We start from the raw sequence: 19,029 nt of genomic DNA, 5'->3' as shown, positions 1-19,029 counted from the left end.
CACACACACGCACGTACACACACACAACACACACACGTACACACACACACGCACGTACACACACACAGGCACGTACGCACGCACGCACACACACGTACACACACGTAACATAAAACAAAACAAAGATCCCCCGTGTAGCCTGCAGTAGGCTGCAGGGGCAAGTGCTGTTAGCGAGCAGCAGCACCCTATGAAGGCCGGCACTGCACTCGAAGGGGCTGGGTGGCCAACACCACGCCCGGCCGCCTTTGTATCCCCCACAGTGCTAGCGATGTTCACTACGCTACACCGCTACACCAGGTACTCATTTGCGGCTGAGTCGACCTAGGGGAGGCCCAGGACCGGTTCAGAGAATCGTCACCGTGAGCGGGAATTGAACTCGGGTCGCCGGGTTCGTAGCGCAGCGTAGCGCTAACCACTACACCCACCGCTCCCCACACACTCACACAGACAGCACGCTAACCACTACACCCACCGCTCCCCACACACAGAGACACACACACAGACAGCACGCTAACCACTACACCCACCGCTCCCCCACACACACAGACAGCACGCTAACCACTACACCCACCGCTCCCCACACACACATGCACACACAGACGCACAAGCACACACATGTACGTGCGTGTGTGCATGTACGTGTATGTGTGTAGGTGTGTGTGTAGGTGTGTGTAGCTGTGTGTGTGTAGGTGTGTGTAGGTTTGTGTGTGTGTAGGTGTGTGTAGGTGTGTGTGTGTAGCTGTGTGTGTGTGTAGGTTTGTGTGTGTGTAGGTGTGTGTGTAGGTGTGTGTGTGTAGCTGTGTGTGTGTAGGTTTGTGTGTGTAGGTGTGTAGCTGTGCGTGTGTAGGTGTGTGTAGCTGTGTGTAGGTGTGCGTGTGTTGGTGTGTGTGTGTAGGTGTGTGTGTGTGTAGGTGTGTAGGACCGGCTCCAGTTTAACAGCAGAGGTCTCACTCCGAATCAGTCGAGCGGCAATATATTTTCATCGGTTGTGTAACGCTGTGGAAGCTACCTGGTCTGTCGCTCCGCACTAAGCTTCAGGTCTTCTCGGCCACGGTCATTCCCTCCCTTCTCTACGCTTGCGAAACGTGGACCCCCCTAATGGAACATTTTCGCCGGTTAGAAACATTTAGGCTGGCCTGCCTACGATCCATCCTGGGTTTAACCAGGCTGGATTGTGTGAGGAGCTCAAAAATCCTTTAAAGATCTGGGCAAGGTCCCATCGGTGAGCTCCTCCGGCAAGCAAGGCTGCGATGGCTGGGTCATGTAGCCCGCATGCCCAGCCACCGCATGCCGAAACAGCTTTTGTTTGGCCGGATTGAGGGGGCTAAGCGGGCGCGGCACGGGCTAGAGAAGAGATGGAGTGATGTGGTACAGGAGGACGTGGAGCTGAGTGGACTTGCCGATGACTGGTACCAGCGGTGTCAAGATCGGCCTCTGTGGAGGAGGCTCGTGAAGGATGCTACTGGGCAGTTGGAGGCAGTCGCCCTCCAACAACAACGGAGGGCGGAGGAGCGACGCTCACAACAACGAGCGGAGCGCTGGGTGGCTAAAGCACGGCAGGTTGGCACAGTAGGGCGCACAGGTGGTGCATCAGCCAGTCATCTCAGTCAGTCGACCCGTGGCACCTGGGTCTGCCCCATGACCTCCTGCCAGCGGGCGTTCGACACTTCACGTGGCCTCAAGGTGCACATAGCCTGGCACAAGCGTCGTGGTGACGTCACCGCCACTTAGTGGCGAATGGCGGTTGTTGTTGTTGTGTGTAGGTGTGTGTGTAGGTGTGTGTAGGTGTGTCTGTAGGTGTGTGTGTAGGTGTGTGTGTAGGTGTTTGTGTGTGTAGGTGTGTGTGTAGGTGTGTGTGTAGGTGTGTGTGTGTAGGTGTGTAGGTGTGTGTGTAGGTGTGTAGGTGTGTGTGTAGGTGTGTGTAGGTGTGTGTGTAGGTGTGTGTAGGTGTGTGTGTGTAGGTGTGTGTGTAGGTATGTGTGTAGGTGTGTGTGTGTAGGTGTGTGTAGGTGTGTGTGTAGGTGTGTGTGTAGGTGTGTGTGTAGGTGTGTGTAGGTGTGTGTAGGTGTGTGTGTGTGTAGGTGTGTGTGTAGGTGTGTGTGTAGGTGTGTGTAGGTGTGTGTGTAGGTGTGTGTGTAGGTGTGTGTGTAGGTGTGTGTGTAGGTGTGTGTGTAGGAGTGTGTGTGTAGGAGTGTGTGTGTAGGTGTGTGTGTGTGTAGGGGTGTGTGTAGGTGTGTGTGTAGGTGTGTGGTGTGTGTGTAGGTGTGTGTGTGTAGGTGTGTAGGTGTGTGTAGGTGTGTGTAGGTGTGTGTGTAGGTGTGTAGGTGTGTGTGTGTAGGTGTGTGTGTAGGTGTGTGTGTAGGTGTGTGTAGGTGTGTGTGTGTATATAGGTGTGTGTGTATAGGTGTGTAGGTGTGTGTGTGTAGGTGTGTGTGTGTGTAGGTGTGTGTGTAGGGGTGTGTGTGTAGGTGTGTGTAGGTGTGTGTGTGTAAGTGTGTGTGGGTAGGGGTGTGTAGGTGTGTGTGTATGTGTGTAGGTGTGTGTGTGTAGGTGTATGTAGGTGTGTGTGTGTAGGTGTGTGTGTGTAGGTGTGTGTAGGTGTGTGTGTGTAGCTGTGTGTGTGTAGGTGTGTGTGTGTAGGTGTGTGTATAGCTGTGTGTGTAGGTGTGTGTAGCTGTGTGTGTGTAGGTGTGTGTGTAGGTGTGTGTGTGTGTAGGTGTGTGTGTAGGTGTGTCTGTAGGTGTGTGTGTAGGTGTGTGTGTGTGTAGGTGTGTGTGTGTGTAGGTGTGTGTGTGTGTAGCTGTGTGTAGCTTTGTGTGTGTAGGTGTGTGTGTGTACGTGTGTGTGTAGGTGTGTGTGTGTAGGTGTGTGTAGGTTTGTGTGTGTAGGTGTGTAGGTGTGTGTGTAGGTGTGTGTAGGTGTGTGTGTAGGTGTGTGTGTAGGTGTGTGTGTAGGTGTGTGTGTGTGTAGGTGTGTGTGTAGGTGTGTGTGTAGGAGTGTGTGTAGGTGTGTGTGTGTAGGTGTGTGTGTGTGTAGGTGTGTGTGTGTAGGTGTGTGTGTAGGTGTGTGTGTGTAGGTGTGTAGGTGTGTGTGTGTAGGTGTGTGTAGGTGTGTGTAGGTGTAGGTGTGTGTGTGTAGGTGTGTGTGTAGGTGTGTGTGTAGGTGTGTGTGTGTAGGTGTGTGTGTGTAGGTGTGTGTGTGTAGGTGTGTGTGTAGGTGTGTGTGTAGGTGTGTGTGTTTGTTTGTAGGTGTGTGTGTGTGTAGGTGTGTGTGTGTGTAGGTGTGTGTGTGTAGGTGTGTGTGTGTGTAGGTGTGTGTGTGTGTAGGTGTGTGTGTGTAGGTGTGTGTGTGTGTAGGTGTATGTGTAGGTGTGTGTGTGTGTAGGTGTGTGTGTGTGTGTGTAGGTGTGTGTGTGTAGGTGTGTGTGTGTAGGTGTGTGTGTGTGTAGGTGTGTGTGTGTGTAGGTGTGTGTGTGTAGGTGTGTGTGTGTGTAGGTGTGTGTGTGTGTAGGTGTGTGTGTGTGTAGGTGTGTGTGTGTGTGTGTAGGTGTGTGTGTAGGTGTGTGTGTAGGTGTGTGTGTGTAGGTGTGTAGGTGTGTGTGTAGGTGTGTGTGTGTGTAGGTGTGTGTGTGTGTAGGTGTGTGTGTGTGTAGGTGTGTGTAGGTGTGTGTGTGTGTGTGTAGGTGTGTGTGTGTGTAGGTGTGTGTGTTTGTAGGTGTGTGTGTGTGTAGGTGTGTGTGTGTAGGTGTGTGTGTGTGTAGGTGTGTGTGTGTAGGTGTGTGTGTGTGTAGGTGTGTGTGTGTGTAGGTGTGTGTGTGTGTAGGTGTGTGTGTGTGTAGGTGTGTGTGTGTGTAGGTGTGTGTGTGTGTAGGTGTGTGTGTGTGTAGGTGTGTGTGTGTGTGTAGGTGTGTGTGTGTAGGTGTGTGTGTGTGTAGGTGTGTGTGTGTGTAGGTGTGTGTGTAGGTGTATGTGTAGGTGTGTGTGTGTGTAGGTGTGTGTGTGTGTAGGTGTGTGTGTGTGTGTAGGTGTATGTGTGTGTGTGTGTGTAGGTGTGTGTGTAGGTGTGTGTAGGTGTGTGTGTGTAGGTGTGTGTAGGTGTGTGTGTAGGTGTGTGTGTGTAGGTGTGTGTGTGTAGGTGTGTGTGTAGGTGTGTGTGTGTGTAGGTGTGTGTGTGTGTAGGTGTGTGTGTGTGTAGGTGTATGTGTAGGTGTGTGTGTGTGTAGGTGTGTGTGTGTAGGTGTATGTGTGTGTAGGTGTGTGTGTGTAGGTGTGTGTGTGTAGGTGTGTGTGTAGGTGTGTGTGTGTGTAGGTGTGTGTGTGTAGGTGTGTGTGTGTGTGTGTGTAGGTGTGTGTGTGTAGGTGTATGTGTGTGTAGGTGTGTGTGTAGGTGTGTGTGTGTGTGTGTAGGTGTGTGTGTGTAGGTGTGTGTGTGTGTGTAGGTGTATGTGTGTGTAGGTGTGTGTGTGTGTAGGTGTGTGTGTGTGTGTAGGTGTGTGTGTGTGTAGGTGTGTGTGTAGGTGTGTGTGTGTAGGTGTGTGTAGGTGTGTGTGTGTGTAGGTGTGTGTGTGTGTAGGTGTGTGTGTGTAGGTGTGTGTGTGTAGGTGTGTGTGTGTGTAGGTGTGTGTGTGTGTAGGTGTGTGTGTGTGTGTGTGTAGGTGTGTGTGTAGGTGTGTGTGTGTGTAGGTGTGTGTGTGTGTGTAGGTGTGTGTGTGTGTAGGTGTGTGTGTGTGTGTGTGTAGGTGTGTGTGTGTGTAGGTGTGTGTGTGTGTGTGTGTAGGTGTGTGTGTGTGTGTGTGACTCTTCACGGAGTCTTCTTCCAGATGGTGTAGAAGACCCAGCTGGGGACAGTCAAGGGCACAACAGCTACAACCAATCACGACAACAACAACAATCACCAACAACCACCACCACCAACAACAACCAACAACAACAACCAACACCACCGCTACCACCAACAACAACACCACCACCACCACCAACAACCACAAACACCACCAACAACAACCACCTACAACAACAATCACCAGTTAGTAAGAGTAGTGGTAGTAGTGATAGTAGTAGTAGTGGTGGTAGTAGTGGTAGTGTAGTGGTAGTGTAGTAGTAGTGGTAGTAGTGGTTGTAACAGTGGTAGTAGTAGTGTAGTAGTAGTGTAGTAGTAGTGGTAGTAGTAGTGGTAGCAGCAGTAGTGGTAGTAGTGGTTGTAACAGTGGTAGTAGTAGTGGTAGTAGTGTAGTAGTAGTGGTAGTAGTAGTGTAGTAGTAGTGGTTGTAACAGTAGTAGTGGTAGTAGTAGTGTAGTAGTAGTGGTAGTAGTAGTGTAGTAGTAGTGGTTGTAGTAGTGGTTGTAACTGTGGTAGTAGTAGTGGGAGTAGTAGTGGTTGTAACAGTGGTAGTAGTAGTGGTTGTAGTAGTGGTTGTAGTAGTGGTTGTAACAGTGGTAGTAGTAGTGTAGTAGTAGTGTAATAGTGGTAGTAGTGGTGGTAGTAGTGGTACTGTAGTGGTAGTGTAGTAGTAGTGGTAGTAGTGGTAGTAGTAGTGTAGTAGTAGTGGTTGTAACAGTGGTAGTAGTAGTGGTAGTAGTAATGTAGTGGTATTGTAGTAGTAGTAGTGTAGTAGTATTGTAGTAGTAGTGGTAGTAGTGGTAGTAGCAGTGGTAGACGTAGTAGTGTAGTAGTATTTGAGTAGAGTGGTAGTAGTGGTAGTCGTAGTGGTAGTAGTAGTGGTAGTAGTAGTGGTTGTAGTAGTGGTTGTAACAGTGCTAGTAGTAGTGGTAGTAGTAGTGTAGTAGTGGTGGTGGTAGTAGTGGTAGTGTAGTGGTAGTGTAATAGTAGTGGTAGTAGTGGTTGTAAGTGGTAGTAGTAGTGGTAGTAGTAGTGTAGTAGTGGTAGTGGTGGTGGTAGTAGTGTAGTAGTAATGGTAGTAGTGGTTGTAACAGTGGTAGTAGTAGTGGTAGAAGTAGTGGTAGTAGTAGTAGTAGTGGAACAAGTATTGGTAGTGTAGTAGTAGTGTAGTAGTAGTGGTAGTACCAGTGGTAGTAGTGTAGTAGTAGTGTAGTAGTAGTGTAGTAGTAGTGGTAGTAGCAGTGGTAGTAGTAGTGTAGTAGTAGTGGCAGTAGTAGTGGTAGTAGTAGTGTAGTAGTAGTGGTTGTAGTAGTGGTTGTAACTGTGGTAGTAGTAGTGTTAGTAGTAGTGTAGTAGTAGTAGCAGTAGTTGTGGTAGTAGCAGTGGTAGTAGTATAAGTAGTGTTAGTAGTAGTGGTAGTAGCAGTGGTAGTAGTAGTGGTAGTAGCAGTGGTAGTAGCAGTGGTAGAAGTATTGGTAGTGTAGTAGTAGTTGTAGTAGTGGTAGTAGCAGTGGTAGTAGTAGTGTAGTAGTAGTGGTGGTAGTAGTGGTAGTAGTAGTGTAGCAGTAGTGGTGGTAGTAGTAGTGGTAGTAGTAGTGTAGTAGTAGTGGTAGTAGTAGTGGTAGTAGTGGTAGTAGCAGTGGTAGTAGCAGTAGTGGTAGTAGTAGTGTTAGTAGTAGTGGTAGTAGTAGTGTAGTAGTAGTAGTGTAGTAGTAGTGGTAGTAGCAGTGGTAGTAGTAGTGTTAGTAGTAGTAGTGTAGTGGTAGTAGTGTAGTGGTAGTAGTAGTGTAGTAGTAGTAGTGTAGTGGTAGTAGGAGTAGTGTAGTAGTAGTAGTGTTGTAGTAGTGGTAGTAGTAGTGTAGTAGTAGTGTAGTAGTAGTGGTAGTAGTAGTGGTAGTAGTAGTGTTAGTAGTAGTAGTGGTAGTAGTGTAGTAGTAGTGTTAGTTGTAGTGGTAGTAGTGTAGTAGTAGTGTTAGTTGTAGTGGTAGTAGTGTAGTAGTAGTGTTAATAGTAGTGTAGTAGTAGTGTTAGTAGTAGTAATGTGGTAGTAGTGGTAGTAGTGGTGCCGAACGGGGGACAGTGGGGGGGGAGGGCCAATTCCGATTGGCTCCTCCCCTCATGGCGTCTGTGACCACCACAGTGGCTAAACGGAGGCTCTGGACGGGTGCGAGGGGCTGGTAACCCCTCCACCTTCGATTAACTACCACTAAACTACGACCGAAAAATGTAATTAATAAGCTTGTGCCGGAGGACCCGGGGGGACAGGCGTCTATGACGTCTCCTGGCCAAACCCCATTTGGCGGAGCCAGGAGATTGAATCTTTACCCTCGGGGCTCCTCCAGAAACAACGAAAAGCCACTTCGGGTGGCCACGTGGAATGTTCGAACGCTCACTGTGGAGGAGAGGCTGCCACTCCTCTGTCGGGAGCTGGACCGGTACCGCCTGGATCTCTGTGGCATTCAGGAGGTCCGGTGGACCGGTTCTGGCTCCTGCTACCATGAGGGGTGAACAGTCCTCTACTCGGGGCAGCAGACTGCCAAACAACAGGGTGTGGCTCTTCTTTTGAACAAAAGAATGAAGGAGGCGTGGGAGCGTGGCTGTGAGGTGTGGGAAGTTGTAAGCCCCAGGCTACGTTGGGCTCGCCTTCCCATCAACCAGAGGCGAGGAGTGGTGGTCGTGGTTACTTATGCCCCCACCGAAGACGAACATCCGTGGAGGGATGCAGGCAAGGCCGATGAGTCAGATGCCTTCTATGACCTCCTGTCACAGGTGCTGGCTAAAGTGGCCCCTCGGGATCGTCATCTTGTTGGGTGGCTTCAATGCCTGAGTTGGTCATGATGCTGGCACCGGGTCTGGAATGATTGGAGGGCATGGGCCAGATCAACTCAATAACAACGGTAGGAGGCTGCGAGATTTTTGTGCAGCCCATGGCCTTGTAATTACCAACACGCTGTTCAGGCATCGGCGCATCCACACAACATCATGGATGCATGCCGGGTCCAAGCAAGAACATCTGCTGGACTACATAGTGACGAAACAGCGAATGCGAGCCCATGTCCTTGACACCAGGACCTACCATGGAGCTGATTTATCCTCTGACCATCAACTAGTCATCTGTAAGATGCGCCTGCCATTCTTCCACTCCGGTGGTGGGTGTACACCCAGGACCCCATTCAAACCTAAAGTGGCCTGGTCTCATTTAGCTGATGAAAGTTGCAAGAGAGAATTTCATCATCGCTTGCGGCTGGGGTTGGCATCGTCCCCCACTCCTCCTGATGTCGAGGGTAAATGGGCGAGGTTTAGGACTGTGACTCATGCAGCTGCAATGGCTGCTTTGGGTACGCGGTCCAGACCCCCCCAGAGACCCTGGCTGACAGAGGAGGTGTTCAAGCCGCCTGAGTTAAGCGACAGGCCCACTCTCATCGGCTACAGCATCCCACGTCGGAGAATGAGGAGGCTTAACGCAGCCTTCGCTTGGAGGTTTCGGAGAGCCGTGAGGCGCTGCAAGAATGCTTGGTGGTCACGGGTTGCTGAGGAGATGGAGTCTACCTCAGTGGCCCGTGATCACAAATCTCTATTTAACTCCATCAAAAAAGTAACCTGCAGCGCCACACCTATTACCATCATTAGGGGAAAGAACGGTGATCCAATCTCCGACCCCCAGGAACAGGTTTGCAGATTTTGCTGAGCATTTCTGTGAAGTCCTGGGGGAGGGGAAATCCCTCAGCCAGGAAAACATAGTGGCACAAAGTGGGGATGATCCTGCTGAGGCTGCGGTGCCTCAAATATTGGAGGAAGTCACCCCCTGTGAGTGGCTGGCTAAGGTGCCATCTGTTGAGGAAGTACTGAGGGCGACCCAGAGTCTGAGACCAGGAAAGGCAGCGGGCAAAGATGATCTCCCAAGCGAAATGCTGAGGGAGGGTGGAGTTTGTGCACAGACTGCCCTACATGACATCATAACAACAGTCTGGACCAGTGGACAGGTTCCGCAGGATTGGAAGGATGCCCTGGTGGTCCCCCTCTTTAAGAAGGGGGACCGCACAGACTGTAACAACTACAGGGGCATCTCACTCCTCAGTGTGCCGGGAAAGGTCCTGGCAAGGATTATTCAGCATCGCCTCGCCAGGCACGCTGAGGAGAGGCTTGCGGAGCCCCAATGCGGTTTCAGGAAAGGGTGGTCCTGCACAGATGCCATATTTTCTGTCCGTTTGCTACAGCAGAGGTGTAGGGAATTCCAACAAGACCTACATCTCTGCTTTATTGACCTGGTCAAGGCCTATGATACCATCAGTAGGCCTGGGCTCTGGGTTGTTCTTCATGCTTTCGGAGTCCCTGACACTCTGCTCACGCTCATTAAGGACCTTCATGATGGTGAACAGGCCCGGGTAAAACTACGTGGCCGGGAGTCGGAGCCATTCCCTGTTCACCTTGGGGTGCGACAGGGATGTCCTCTGGCTCCAACATTATTTAACATCTATTTTGACCACGTAGTTCATGAAGCCTTCAATAGCTGTACCGGAGGAATCTCCATCTAGTACAGATACAATGGGAGGCTGATCGATGCCTGGGTGCGGTCAAGGGATAGCTCCCTATTGCTCAACCACGTTATGTATGCTGATGACCTGGTAATAGCTACTCATTCAGAGGAGGAGTTGGAGACGCTGCTGCTGAGACTGGAGCGTGCCACTAAGAGGTGGGGCCTTACCATCAGCCCCACCAAAACTAAGCACCTGCCTGGGTATTTTGTACCATCGGACACTCCACCCCCACAACTCCCAATCGGTGATGGGGCAGTTGTGGAGAGAGTGGAGAGTTTCCCATACCTGGGCAGTGTGCTTATGACCGGCTCCGGTTTAACAGCAGAGGTCTCACTCCGAATCAGTCGAGCGGCAATATCTTTTTATCGGTTGCGTAACGCTGTGTGGAAGCTACCTGGTCTGTCGCTCCGCACTAAGCTTCAGGTCTTCTCGGCCACGGTTATTCCCTCCCTTCTCTACGCTTGCGAAACCTGGACCCCCCTAATGGAGCATCTTCGCTGGTTAGAAACATTTAGGCTGGCCTGCCTACGATCAATCCTGGGTTGAACCAGGCTGGATTGTGTGAGGAGCTCACAAATCCTCGAAAGATCTGTACAAAGTCCCATCGGTGAGCTCCTTCGGCAGGCAAGGCTGCATTGGCTGGGTCATGTAGCCCGCATGCCTAGCCACCACATGCCGAAACAGCTTTTGTTCGTCCGGATCGAGGGGGCTAAACGGGCGAGGCACGGGCTAGAGAAGAGATGGAGTGATGTGTTACAGGAGGACGTGGAGCTGAGTGGACTTGCCGATGACCGGTACCAGCGGTGTCAAGATCGGCCTCTGTGGAGGAGGCTCGTGAAGGACGCTACTGGGCAGTTGGAGGCAGTCGCCCTCCAACAACAACGGAGGGCGGAGGAGCGACGCTCACAACAACGAGCGGAGCGCCGGGTGGCTAAAGCACAGCAGGTTGGCACAGTAGGGGGCACAGGTGGTGCATCAGCCAGTCATCTCAGTCAGTCGACCCGTGGCACCTGGGTCTGCCCCGTGACCTCCTGCCAGCGGGCGTTCGACACTCCACGTGGCCTCAGGGTGCACATGGCCTGGCACAAGCGTCGCTTAGTGGCGAATGGCGGTTGTTGTTGTTGTTGTTGGAAGTAGTAGTGGTAGTAGTGGTAGTAGAGGTAGTTGGAGTTAGTTGGAGGTAGGTAGTGGTAGTTATTGAGGATACAGGTGGAGGTAGAATGGGACGTTGGCCGTGCTGGTAGTGGTGGTAGTAGTGGTGTAGTAGTAGTAGTGGTGTAGTAGTAGTAGTGGTGTAGTAGTAGTGGTGGTGTAGTAGTGGTGTAGTAGTAGTGGTGGTGTAGTAGTGGTGTAGTAGTAGTGTAGTGGTAGTAGTAGTGGTGTAGTAGTGGTGTAGTAGTAGTAGTGGTGGTAGTAGTGGTGTAGTAGTAGTAGTGGTGTAGTAGTAGTGGTGGTGTAGTAGTAGTGGTGTAGTAGTAGTGGTGTAGTAGTAGTAGTGGTGTAGTAGTAGTAGTGGTGTAGTAGTAGTGGTGGTGTAGTAGTAGTGGTGTAGTAGTAGTAGTGGTGGTAGTAGTGGTGTAGTAGTAGTAGTGGTGTAGTAGTAGTGGTGTAGTAGTAGCAGTGGTGTAGTAGTAGTGGTGTAGTAGTAGCAGTGGTGTAGTAGTAGCGGTGGTGTAGTAGTAGTGGTGGTGTAGTAGTAGTGGTGGTAGTAGTGGTGTAGTAGTAGTGGTGGTAGTAGTGGTGTAGTAGTAGTAGTGGTGTAGTAGTAGTAGTGGTGTAGTAGTGGTGTAGTAGTAGTAGTGGTGTAGTAGTAGTAGTAGTGTAGTAGTAGTGTAGTAGTAGTGTTGTAGTAGTAGTAGTGGTGTAGTAGTAGTGGTGTAGTAGTAGTGGTGTAGTAGTAGTAGTGGTGGTAGTAGTGGTGTAGTAGTAGTGGTGTAGTAGTAGTGGTGGTAGTAGTGGTGTAGTAGTAGTAGTAGTGTTGTAGTAGTAGTGTAGTAGTAGTGTAGTAGTAGTAGTGGTGTAGTAGTAGTGGTGTAGTAGTAGTGGTGTAGTAGTAATGGTGTAGTAGTAGTGGTGTAGTAGTAGTGGTGGTAGTAGTGGTGTAGTAGTGGTGTAGTAGTAGTGGTGGTAGTGGTGTAGTAGTAGTAGTGTAGTAGTAGTGGTGTAGTAGTAGTGGTGTAGTAGTAGTGGTGTAGTAGTAGTGTAGTGTTAGTTAGTGTTAGTGTAGTGGTAGTTAGTGTTAGTTAGTGAGGATACAGCTCCAGGTACGAGGGGACGTTGGCCGTGCGGCTAGTGGTGTAGTAGTGGTAGTGTAGTGGTAGTAGTGTAGTGGTAGTTAGTGGTAGTTTAGTGGTAGTTTAGTGGTAGTTTAGTGGTAGTTAGTGAGGATACAGCTCCAGGTACGAGGGCACGTTGGCCGTGCGGCTAGTGTAGTAGTAGTGGTAGTGTAGTGGTAGTGTAGTGGTAGTGTAGTGTTAGTTAGTGGTAGTGTAGTGGTAGTTAGTGGTAGTTTAGTGGTAGTTAGTGGTAGTAGTATAGTGGTAGTTTAGTGTTAGTTAGTGTTAGTTAGTGTTAGTGTTAGTTAGTGAGGATACAGCTCCAGGTACGAGGGCACGTTGGCCGTGCGGCTAGTGGTGTAGTAGTGGTGGTGTAGTGATAGTGTAGTAGTGTTAGTTAGTGTTAGTTTAGTGGTAGTTTAGTGTTAGTTAGTGTTAGTTAGTGAGGATACAGCTCCAGGTACGAGGGCACGTTGGCCGTGCGGCTAGTGGTGTAGTAGTGGTGTAGTGGTAGTGGTGTAGTGGTAGTTAGTGGTAGTGTAGTGGTAGTGTAGTAGTAGTGTAGTGTTAGTTAGTGGTAGTTAGTGTTAGTGTAGTGTTAGTGTAGTAGTAGTGTAGTGGTAGTTAGTGGTAGTTAGTGGTAGTGTAGTAGTAGTGTAGTGGTAGTGTAGTGGTAGAAGTAGTGTAGTGGTAGTGTAGTAGTAGTAGTATTAGTGTAGTAGTATTAGTGTAGTAGTAGTGTAGTAGTGTAGTGGTAGTTAGTAGTAGTTAGTGGTAGTTTAGTGTTAATTAGTGAGGATACAGCTCCAGGTACGAGGGGACGTTGGCCGTGCGGCTAGTGGTGTAGTAGTAGTAGTTAGTGGTAGTGTAGTGTTAGTTAGTGTTAGTGTAGTGGTAGTTAGTGAGGATACAGCTCCAGGTACGAGGGCACGTTGGCTGTGCGGCTAGTGGTGTAGTAGTAGTGGTAGTTAGTGATAGTGTAGTGTTAGTTAGTGGTAGTTAGTGTTAGTTAGTGTTAGTTTAGTGTTAGTTATTGAGGATACAGCTCCAGGTACGAGGGCACGTTGGCTGTGCGGCTAGTGGTGTAGTAGTAGTGGTAGCTAGTGATAGTGTAGTGTTAGTTAGTGGTAGTTAGTGTTAGTTAGTGTTAGTTTAGTGTTAGTTATTGAGGATACAGCTCCAGGTACGAGGGCACGTTGGCCGTGCGGCTAGTGGTGTAGTAGTGGTAGTAGTAGTAGTGATAGTTTAGTGGTAGTGTAGTGGTAGTTAGTGGTAGTTAGTGTTAGTTAGTGGTAGTTTAGTGTTAGTTAGTGAGGATACAGCTCCAGGTACGAGGGCACGTTGGCTGTGCGGCTAGTGGTAGTGGTGTAGTAGTAGTGATAGTTTAGTGGTAGTGTAGTGGTAGTTAGTGGTAGTGTAGTGGTAGTTAGTGGTAGTTAGTGGTAGTTTAGTGGTAGTTAGTGTTAGTTTGTGAGGATACAGCTCCAGGTACGAGGGCACGTTGGCCGTGCGGCTAGTGGTGTAGTAGTAGTGGTAGTTAGTGTTAGTTAGTGGTAGTTTAGTGGTAGTTAGTGTTAGTTAGTGTTAGTATAGTGGTAGTTTAGTGTTAGTTAGTGTTAGTTAGTGAGGATACAGCTCCAGGTACGAGGGCACGTTGGCCGTGCGGCTAGTGGTGTAGTAGTAGTGGTGTAGTAGTAGTAGTGTAGTGGTAGTTAGTGTTAGTTAGTGATAGTGTAGTGGTAGTTAGTGAGGATACAGCTCCAGGTACGAGGGCACGTTGGCCGTGCGGCTAGTGGTGGTGGTAGTGTTAGTGGTGGTAGTAGTGGTAGTTAGTGGTAGTTAGTGGTAGTGTAGTAGTAGTAGTGGTGTAGTAGTAGTGGTGTAGTAGTAGTGGTGTAGTAGTAGTGGTAGTAGTGTAGTGGTAGTTTAGTGTTAGTGTAGTGGTAGTTAGTGTTAGTTTAGTGTTAGTTTAGTGGTAGTTAGTGAGGATACAGCTCCAGGTACGAGGGCACGTTGGCTGTGCGGCTAGTGGTGGTGGTAGTGTAGTGGTAGTAGTGGTAGTTAGTGGTAGTTAGTGTTAGTTAGTGGTAGTTTAGTGGTAGTTAGTGAGGATACAGCTCCAGGTACGAGGGCACGTTTGCCGTGCGGCGGGTGAAGCCCACGGGAGGCTGCAGCTGCCCCAGGTGCTGCTCGTAGACACGCAGAGCGGCACGCATATTGTAGCCATTACCCTACACACAGTGAGACACACAGTCACACACAGTCACATATTGTAGCCATTACCCTACACACACACACAGTCACACACACAGTCACACACACACAGTCACAGTCACATATTGTAGCCGTTACCCTACACACACACACACACAGTCACACACACAGTCACACACACACATATTGTAGCCGTTACCCTACACACACGGTCACACACAGTCACATATTGTAGCCGTTACCCTACACACAGTCACACACACACAGTCACACACACAGTCACATATTGTAGCCGTTACCCTACACACAGTCACACACACACAGTCACACAGTCACACACACAGTCACATATTGTAGCCGTTACCCTACACACACACACGCACACAGTCACACACACAGTCACACACACACACACATATTGTAGCCGTTACCCTACACACACAGTCACACACAGTCACATATTGTAGCCGTTACCCTACACACAGTCACACACACACAGTCACACAGTCACACACACAGTCACATATTGTAGCCGTTACCCTACACACACACACAGTCACACATATTGTAGCCATTACCCTACACACACACACACAGTCACACATATTGTAGCCATTACCCTACACACACAGTCACACACAGTCACACATATTGTAGCCGTTACCCTACACACACAGTCACACACAGTCACACATATTGTAGCCGTTACCCTACACACAGTCACACACAGTCACACATATTGTAGCCATTACCCTACACACAGTGAGACACACAGTGAGACACACACACACAGTCACATATTGTAGCCGTTACCCTACACACAGTCACACACAGTCACAGTGACACACACAGTCACAATCACATATTGTAGCCGTTACCCTACACACACAGTCACACACACAGTCACACACAGTCACACACAGTCACATATTGTAGCCGTTACCCTACACACACACACAGTCACATATTGTAGCCATCACCCTACACACACAGTCACACACACAGTCACACAGTGAGACACACACAGTCACATATTGTAGCCGTTACCCTACACACACACAGTCACAATCACACACACACACACAGTCACACACACAGTCACACACACACACAGTCACACACACAGTCACACAGTCACACATATTGTAGCCGTTACCCTACACACACACAGTCACACACACAGTCACACATATTGTAGCCGTTACCCTACACACACAGTGAGACATAGTGACACAGTCACATATTGTAGCCGTTACCCTACACACACACACAGTCACACACAGTCACACACACAGACACATATTGTAGCCGTTACCCTACACACACACACAGTCACACACACACACATATTGTAGCCATTACCCTACACACACAGTCACACACAGTCACACAGTCACACACAGTCACACACACACACACAGACGCATATTGTAGCCATTACCCTACACACACAGTGAGACACACACACACACAGTCACATATTGTAGCCGTTACCCTACACACAGTGAGACACACACACACACAGTCACATATTGTAGCCGTTACCCTACACACAGTCACACACAGTCACAGTGACACACACAGTCACACAGTCACACAGTCACAATCACATATTGTAGCCGTTACCCTACACACACAGTCACACACACAGTCACACACAGTCACACACAGTCACATATTGTAGCCGTTACCCTACACACACACACACACACAGTCAGTGACACACACACACACAGTCACATATTGTAGCCGTTACCCTACACACACACACAGTCACATATTGTAGCCATTACCCTACACACAGTCACACACACAGTCACACAGTGAGACACACACAGTCACATTGTAGCCATCACCCTACACACACAGTCACACACACAGTCACACAGTGAGACACACACAGTCACATATTGTAGCCGTTACCCTACACACACACAGTCACAATCACACACACACACACAGTCACACACACAGTCACACAGTCACACACACACACACACAGTCACACACACAGTCACACAGTCACACATATTGTAGCCGTTACCCTACACACACAGTGAGACATAGTGACACAGTCACATATTGTAGCCGTTACCCTACACACACACACAGTCACACACAGTCACACACACAGACACATATTGTAGCCGTTACCCTACACACACACACAGACACACACACACATATTGTAGCCATTACCCTACACACACAGTCACACACAGTCACACAGTCACACAGTCACACACAGTCACACACACACACACAGACGCATATTGTAGCCGTTACCCTACACACAGTGAGACACACACACACACAGTCACATATTGTAGCCGTTACCCTACATACACAGTGAGACACACACACACACAGTCACATATTGTAGCCGTTACCCTACACACACAGTCACACAGTCACACACACATATTGTAGCCGTTACCCTACACACACAGTCACAGTGAGACAGACACACAGTCACACACACAGTCACACAGTCACACACACACACACAGTCACACACAGTCACACACAGTCACACATATTGTAGCCGTTACCCTACACACACACACACAGTCACACAGTCACACACACAGTCACATATTGTAGCCGTTACCCTACACACACAGTCACACACAGTCACACACACACAGTGAGACACACACACACACAGTCACAGTGACACACACACAGTGAGACACACACACACACACAGTGACATATTGTAGCCGTTACCCTACACACACAGTGAGACACAGTCACACACAGTCACAGTCACATATTGTAGCCATTACCCTACACACACAGTCACACAGTCACACACACACAGTCACACACAGTCACATATTGTAGCCGTTACCCTACACACACAGTGAGACACAGTCACACACACACACAGTCACATATTGTAGCCGTTACCCTACACACACACACACACAGTGAGACACAGTCACACACAGTCACACAGTGACACACACACAGTGACACACACAGTCACACACAGTCACAGTCACATATTGTAGCCATTACCCTACACACACAGTCACACAGTCACAGTGACACACAGTCACACACACAGTCACATATTGTAGCCGTTACCCTACACACACAGTGAGACACAGTCACACACACACAGTCACATATTGTAGCCGTTACCCTACATACACACACACAGTGAGACACAGTCACACACAGTCACACAGTCACACACACACAGTGACACACACAGTCACACACAGTCACAGTCACATATTGTAGCCATTACCCTACACACACAGTCACACACACACACACACAGTCACACACACAGTCACATATTGTAGCCGTTACCCTACACACACAGTCACACAGTCACACACACACGGTCACACAGTCACACACACACAGTCACACACACAGTCACACACAGTGAGACACACAGTCACACACACAGTCACATATTGTAGCCGTTACCCTACACACAGTCACACAGTCACATATTGTAGCCATTACCCTACACACACAGTCACACACAGTCACATATTGTAGCCGTTACCCTACACACACACAGTCACACACAGTCAGACACACACACAGTCACACACACACAGTCACATATTGTAGCCGTTACCCTACACACACAGTCACACACACAGTCACACACAGTCACACACACAGTCACACACACACAGTCACATATTGTAGCCGTTACCCTACACACACACAGTGAGACACAGTCACACACACAGTCACACACACAGTCACACACACACACACAGTCACACACACACACAGTCACACAGTGAGACACACACACACAGTCACATATTGTAGCCATTACCCTACACACACAGTCAGACAGTCACACACACACACACAGTCACACACACACACACAGTCACACACAGTCACACACAGTCACAGTGACACACACACAGTCACATATTGTAGCCGTTACCCTACACACACAGTCATACAGTCACACACACAGTCACACAGTCACACACACAGTCACACACAGTCACACACACAGTCACACACAGTCACAGTGACACACACACACACACAGTCACATATTGTAGCCGTTACCCTACACACACAGTCACACACAGTCACACAGTCACACAGACACAGTGACACACAGTCACACACACAGTCACATATTGTAGCCGTTACCCTACACACACACACACACAGTCACACACAGTCACACACACAGTCACACAGTCACACACACAGTCACACACACACACACAGTCACATATTGTAGCCGTTACCCTACACACACAGTGAGACACACAGTCACACACACACACAGTCACACACACAGTCACACACACAGTCACAGTCACATATTGTAGCCGTTACCCTACACACACAGTGAGACACAAAGTCACACACAGTCACACACAGTCACACAGTCACACACAGTCACACACAGTCACAGTCACATATTGTAGCCGTTACCCTACACACACACAGTGAGACACACACACAGTCACACACAGTCACACACACAGTCACATATTGTAGCCGTTACCCTACACACACAGTCACACACACAGTCACACAGTGAGACAGTCACACACACAGTCACACACACACACACACAGTCACACACAGTCACACACAGTCACAGTGACACACACACAGTCACATATTGTAGCCGTTACCCTACACACACAGTCATACAGTCACACACACAGTCACACAGTCACACACACAGTCACACACAGTCACACACACAGTCACACACAGTCACAGTGACACACACACACACACAGTCACATATTGTAGCCGTTACCCTACACACACAGTCACACACAGTCACACAGTCACACAGACACAGTGACACACAGTCACACACACAGTCACATATTGTAGCCGTTACCCTACACACACACACACACACAGTCACACACAGTCACACACACAGTCACACAGTCACACAGTCACACACACAGTCACACACACACACACAGTCACATATTGTAGCCGTTACCCTACACACACACAGTGAGACACACAGTCACACACACACACAGTCACACACACAGTCACACACACAGTCACAGTCACATATTGTAGCCGTTACCCTACACACACAGCGAGACACAAAGTCACACACAGTCACACACAGTCACACAGTCACACACAGTCACACACAGTCACAGTCACATATTGTAGCC

At 49.2% G+C, this 19,029-nt stretch overlaps 1 protein-coding gene across 4 annotated transcripts in view; it reads right to left on the bottom strand.

The window, feature by feature from the left end:
* Positions 1 to 4,742: 4,742 nt before the first annotated feature.
* Positions 4,743 to 19,029, bottom strand: part of SMS (spermine synthase) — a 73,279-nt gene continuing 58,992 nt past the window's right edge. For 2 of the 4 annotated variants that reach the window (XM_076055822.1, XM_076055819.1), the window contains 2 exons: positions 13,769 to 13,884; positions 4,743 to 4,837 (listed from right to left, as the gene is read on the bottom strand). In XM_076055822.1, the coding sequence (XP_075911937.1) occupies positions 4,801 to 4,837; positions 13,769 to 13,884 (153 nt within the window). In that variant the 3' untranslated portion in view covers positions 4,743 to 4,800. Of the gene's footprint in view, positions 4,838 to 13,768; positions 13,885 to 13,904; positions 15,310 to 15,334; positions 17,683 to 19,029 lie in introns of those variants that run through there. The other 2 variants (XM_076055820.1, XM_076055821.1) reach the window with 2 other exon arrangements.

This window comes from Petromyzon marinus, chromosome 73, assembly GCF_048934315.1.
Source record: "Petromyzon marinus isolate PM22_M1 ecotype Great Lakes invasive population chromosome 73, UKy_Petmar_22M1.pri1.0, whole genome shotgun sequence".
Lineage (NCBI taxonomy): Eukaryota > Metazoa > Chordata > Hyperoartia > Petromyzontiformes > Petromyzontidae > Petromyzon > Petromyzon marinus.
The sequence above is the reverse complement of the archived record's forward strand: the minus strand, read 5'-3'. Positions and strand labels throughout refer to the sequence as shown.